This window comes from Kogia breviceps, chromosome 1 (assembly GCF_026419965.1).
Source record: "Kogia breviceps isolate mKogBre1 chromosome 1, mKogBre1 haplotype 1, whole genome shotgun sequence".
Lineage (NCBI taxonomy): Eukaryota > Metazoa > Chordata > Mammalia > Artiodactyla > Physeteridae > Kogia > Kogia breviceps.
In genome coordinates, this window is record NC_081310.1 from 174773874 (window position 1) to 174779355 (window position 5482).

Consider the following 5482-nt stretch of genomic DNA (forward strand, 5'->3'; position numbering starts at 1 on the left):
TATAAAAGACAGCCTTTATTGATTTCAAAGAAATTGCCTTGGGGATGTTCCTATCAGCACATCCACCTCAAGTCCCTGAGAGTAGGGTCTGAAAGGCTGGCAACAGACTGAGTACACTTGTGGGAGGAAGATGGGAGCAAAGCTGCCTGAAGGTGGAGGAATAAGATGGGGGGGGGTTCCCAAAGGGCAGTTGGTGACCCAGAGGATCTCTGGGTGTCTCAGGCCGGGGTTGGTGTCACCAGAGCCTACTCCTCCTCTTCCCAGGCTCACTCTCAGCCTCCAGACCTCCACTGCTGGGAGGATACTTCCTTTCCATCCCAGGAATCTGGGTGCTTCTCCCGAAGGAATGAAGATTCCCTTTGGTCTGGTACATCTCACCAGCCCCAGGGCAAGCATCTTTCCTTTGGTGGCCTCCAGGCCTCTGCACCTGGCTTTTGTCTGCTAGGAAGCACATCCCACCTCTCTTAAACATTCCTCCCTCAGGGAAGCCTCTCCTGACCATCCCTTCCTGGCTTAGTTGAAGCCCGGCAGAGTCCTCTAAGTGTCCCCTTGCAGGCAGCAGTTAATTTGCTCGTCTTTCTCCCAGGAGGGCTGCCAGTGGGCCTGTGGTGTGACCTATACCAGATAGACAGCACAGTGCCCAGCGCTCAAAGAAATCTGCTAAAGATGAAATTGCATAGAGTAGTAGAATTCAGAGTGGGGCCCCCCAGCCCCGGGAGGACCCCTCCACCGGCACAATACCTCCCTGCCTGTCCCCACGGGCAGCCCAGGATCCCTCCCCAGCCCGTGGTCAGATGGGGGTCATGTTGGGTGCCGAAGCACATAGCTTGTCGTCGCCGGAATCCGGGCCCAACTCTCCGGCCTCCACCAGCTTGTGGTGGCAGTGGCAGGTGGAGGCCCGGCTGGTGGAGGATGGGGGGCTGCGGCCCCGGGGGCCGCTCTTTCTGGGAAGGCTTCGCACGACCCTGTGGAAGACGAGGTAGCAGATCTCGCAGAAGGTGAGCACGATGCAGACGGCGGAGGCGCCCACCATGAAGTAGGTGAAGAGCTTCTTCTCGGTGGGCCGGGCGATGTAGCAGTCCACGATGTTGGGGCAGGGGGCCACGTTGGCGCACTGGACCAGGCGGGGCATGCTGAAGCCGTACCAGAGAGTGTGCAGCAAGTAGAGGAAGAGGAATTCGATGAGGAGCTTGAAGACGAGGCTGAACAGGTAGGTCCACCAGAGGCCGCCGTGCTTCTTGCCCGCGTTGTCGTACAGCTTGGCGCACTGGTCGCCGTGTTTCTGGCGGTGCCGCCGCTCCCGCTCCTCGCGGTAGGCCACGTGCAGGATGACCAGCAGCGAGGGGCACGTGACGAAGATGAGCTGCAGGGCCCAGAGGCGGATGTTGGAGACGGGGAAGAACTCGTCGTAGCAGACGTTGGTGCAGCCCGGCTGCTTGGTGTTGCAGTCAAAGTCCTTTTGCTCGTCCCCCCACACGCGCTCGGCCGCCACCACGTACACCAGCACGCGGAAGACGAACACCACCGACAGCCAGATGCGGCCGAAGGCTGTGGAGTACTTGTTCACCCCGCTCAGTAGGGCCTGGAGCGTCTTCCAGTCCATGGTGGCTGGTGGGGGCACTGGGGGCCCTGCCCACCTGACAGGATGGGAAAACCGGTCTGAGAACGAGTAGATGACATTTACAGAGCATTTACTATGTGCCACGCGCTGTTCTGAGTTCTCTATGTGGATGGATTCGTTTCATCATCCCAAAGACCCTATGAGATCAGGACTGTTATTCATCCTAAGCTACAGAGAGGAAACAGGCACAGAGAGGCTAAGTAACCTGCCCAAAGTCACAGAGCTATATGCTGGAAGGAAGGGAGTGTGCATTTGCTGATAATAACAGTTATTATTTATTGAGCATTTACAATGAGCCAGGCAAGGAGCTAAATACTTTATGTGCTGGATCTCATTTAATCCTTATAAGGACTTTGTGAGGTAGACACTATTATGCTTCTCATTGACAGATGAAGAAACTGATAATCAAATGAGAAAATGATTGCAAAGCACTCAGTACACAGTAAGTGCTCAATAAATGCTGGCTATCAATTGTGAAATCTAGAGCGGTCAAGTCACTCATTTAAAACTAGAATTGAATTCAAGGCTGGGCTGTCCACCGCCTGCTCTCCATTTCTCTGCCGGATGCCTGCCCCAGACCAGGTTCTCAAAAGTTACCTCCTTGATGCCTCGCTATCATCCTGTGAAGTTGGGGTGATGAACCCCAGATAGGAAACTGGGGCTTGGAGAGGGGAAATAATCTCCCCAAGGTCCCACAGGCAGTGGGTGGTGAAGTTGGGAGACCAGTTCAGGTTGGGGTGGGAGGTGCATGGAGAGGGTAATGGTCTGGTTCCTGGGGACACCAGATCCAGGAAAAATCTAGGGACACCCTCCTTCCCTGTGCCAGAACCTGGGGGAGCCCCAGGAACACCAGCAGTCTGGGATGCCGGAGCTTTGTGGTGGGGAGTCATGCTTTGTTCAGGTCCCCAGATCACACATCTTCCTCCCAGTCCTGGGATGACTCAGAGGGTGTGGACAGGTGGGTCTACCTGAGTGCACCTAGTGTCTACATGCTGCAAAGGGTGTTGGGAGCATGTGCCTCTCCGTGTGTACGTGTGGGCTTGTGTGCACACATGAGTGCTCCTGGAGCTGCTCTGTGACTCTGGGCATGCATGCTGACTGAGGGTCCACCCCTGCATCACCACTTCTCACCCCTCCACCGCCACCCCGCTGCTCCAAACCATCATCACCCTTGCTGGTGTTATTACCAAAGCCTCCTGGCTGGCCTTCAAGTGTCCGTTCCTCTGCCCGCAGAGTCCATTAAATTGAATCATGTCACTCCCTTGTTTAAAACCTTCTACTAGCTTCTCATTACACTGAGAATAAAACCCCAGTTTCTACATTCTCACCCTGCTCTCCTACACTCTCCACCTGCCTCTCTGCTCAGGCCGCCATGGAGGCCTCTGGGGCTTTGTAATTATTCCTGCTGCCTAGAATGCTCTTCCTCCAGAAACTGGCATGGCTGCATCCTTCTCATTACTGAGGCCTCTGCTAAAACATCCTCTTCTTAGAGGCCACCCCAGATTACCCTGGATCTGGGAGCCCCTGCCCTCCCAGTCACTGCTCCTGTCCCCTTTATTTTCTTCCCAGAATTTAGTTACCAGTGGGAATTAAAAGTATTTGTTTACTCCTCTACCTCTCCGAATTTTCATGAACTTCTGTTTCACAAGGGCGATTATTTTATATGCACTGGCAGCAGCATACAATAACATACTTAGAATGAAAAAAAAAAAAAAAAGCGTCTCCCTCAACTCAGCTCCTTGTAAGACCTGCCCTTTGGGGTGGGCCAGTGGGATGTGTACTCTGAGCGTGAGTTGCATCTGGATTGAAGCCTCAGCTCTACCCCGTCTACCGTCTACCTGGGTGATTTCCGAGTTTTCCTAATCTCTGTGACCTTCTTTCCTTATCTCTAAAGGGAAATAATTCCTACTTTCTTGAGCTGTGGTAAGAATCGTAAAAGACCATTCCCTCTCCAGCCTGCCACTCACCTGGCGAGAGTTCTAGAACACTCGAGTGGAGGTTGGAACCCTGTCTGCCAGCTCCGGAGGAGAGGGGCCCTGACAGGTGCTTCCACCTGAGCCTTCTCAGGGCCGCCTACCGGAGGGCTGCCCCCTCCTGGGCCCCCACCTTCCACCTTCCAGTCCCTGTCGGCCCAGTCCTGCCTAACACACCCTAGGGACGCGACTCACCGGCAAAGAATTTTCCTCCAAGCCCAGGCCCGGGACTGGTGGAGCCAGATCTGGTCCCCCGTGCGGCCCCCCAGCAGCAGCTCCCAGCTCTCCGCTTTTCCCCTGCCCCGGGACCAAGGCGCGCCCAGCTCTCACCGCCACTCCACAGTGCCGGCCGGCCCCCTCCTCGGGGCAGAACCCCCCTCCCCTCTCCAGCCCCCACCTCAGCCGTCACCAGCACCAAGTTTCCGTCCATTCCAGGCAGCTTGGGAGCCTGCCGACGGGGGAGGGGGTTGTCCGCGAAGCTTCAGCAGCTGGAGCCCCCTCCCCGCCCAGAACCGAGGGGTGAGAAGGCAGGTGGGGAGTGGGGTGGGTCCAGTTCCCTCGACCTCCTCCGATCCCCTCACCTGCCAGTCTCAGCCTGGTCCGAAGGCAGGATCAAGCCCCCGCCCCGCCCGGGGTCGCCGGGGAGCGCTCAGCGGCCTTGGACGCGGGGTGGGGAGGCGCCCCGCACTCACCAGCAGCGGCGCGGCCAGCGTGGGGCCGGGACCCCGCGTCCTCGAGGCCCGCAGCGGAGGCGAGCGGGGCCGGAGCCGCGTCTCTGCAGTGGCGGCGAGGCGCGTGGCGGTAGGCACAGCTGGGGGCGGCGTGGAGGAGGGAGGGTCAGGGGAGGAGCTCGGGAGGGGCCCGCCGCAGAGGGTCGGGTTTTAGTCCCGACGCTTGTCGCTCGTTCCCCCGGCAACCTTCTCGCGGGCTTGACGCCTGTCTGAGCCTGGGCTTCTACTTCATGTGTGAAGCGGGGGCATCTGTGGCTCTGGGCAGGGCTGTGGCAAAGGGTCCGATGAGATTCGGAGCGTGAAGCGCTCTAGTAAGTGTCAAGTGGTCCCCGGACGGACTGCCATCAGGACTCGCCCACGTGCGTTACCACGGGTACTGTGTCCGCGCCCTGAGGGTCACTGTCCCCGCCTGGCGCTTGGTCTCGACCACTCCCGGAGGCTGCCCTCCCCGCGTAGGTGCGTGGCTCAGGCTCCGCGTCCTGGAATGGGCATGGGCACTTTGGAGAACCAGGGTGGGGGGCAGACTCTGTGCCCGCAGCAGGAAGGGGCACTGCGCCTGGAAAGGAGATGGGGGGATCCTTCGTCCAGCGGTGAGGGCCGGATGGGGGGAGGCCGTTGCCTGGAGTTACTGCAAATCCCGTGTGCGGTGTGGGGCGGGAGTAAGAGAGAGGTGAGGGAGCGGAGCCTGCTCTTTAGACCCCCTGCGGAGGGAGGTGGGGCCTGCGGTTGGGCTGGGCTGGGCTCTGGGGACAAGGATGCTTTGTCTTATTTACTAGTGTGCCAAGACTAGGAACATAATGAGAGCCCTGGGGCCTCAGCCTGGTCGGGGAACCCCCAGGGTTTCCGGCCTCCCGGGGAGTTCTGGTATCTTAGTCACCAAAGGGCCTGAGCACTCCCTGTCTGGACACAGATGATGTTACTAGCTGGAGGGTGATTATACATGGCATCTTCCCAGGACTGTACTGGTTTATGCCTGTGGCCCCGGTGTAATTAACAGCATCCCCTTGTACTCTCAAAAGTAACTCCAAACTTGGAAAGATCGATTACACCATCATCCTACCTACTACTCCTGGTAGAAAACTAACACTGTATTGGGGGCTCACAGACATCTTTGGTCCCGGCACTGTCCCGCAGGTTTTATGTCATCATCACAGTGC

At 57.9% G+C, this 5482-nt stretch overlaps 1 protein-coding gene across 1 annotated transcript; it reads right to left on the reverse strand.

Moving 5' to 3' along the window:
- GJB3 (gap junction protein beta 3) lies at nt 1-4530 on the reverse strand. The gene is made up of 2 exons (XM_059062879.2): nt 4287-4530; nt 1-1637 (listed from the first exon to the last, which is right to left on the reverse strand). Exon 2 carries the CDS (start codon nt 1601-1603, stop codon nt 791-793), a length of 813 nt encoding a protein of 270 aa, XP_058918862.1. The 5' UTR covers nt 1604-1637; nt 4287-4530; the 3' UTR covers nt 1-790.
- Between the last annotated feature and the right edge of the window lie 952 nt (nt 4531-5482).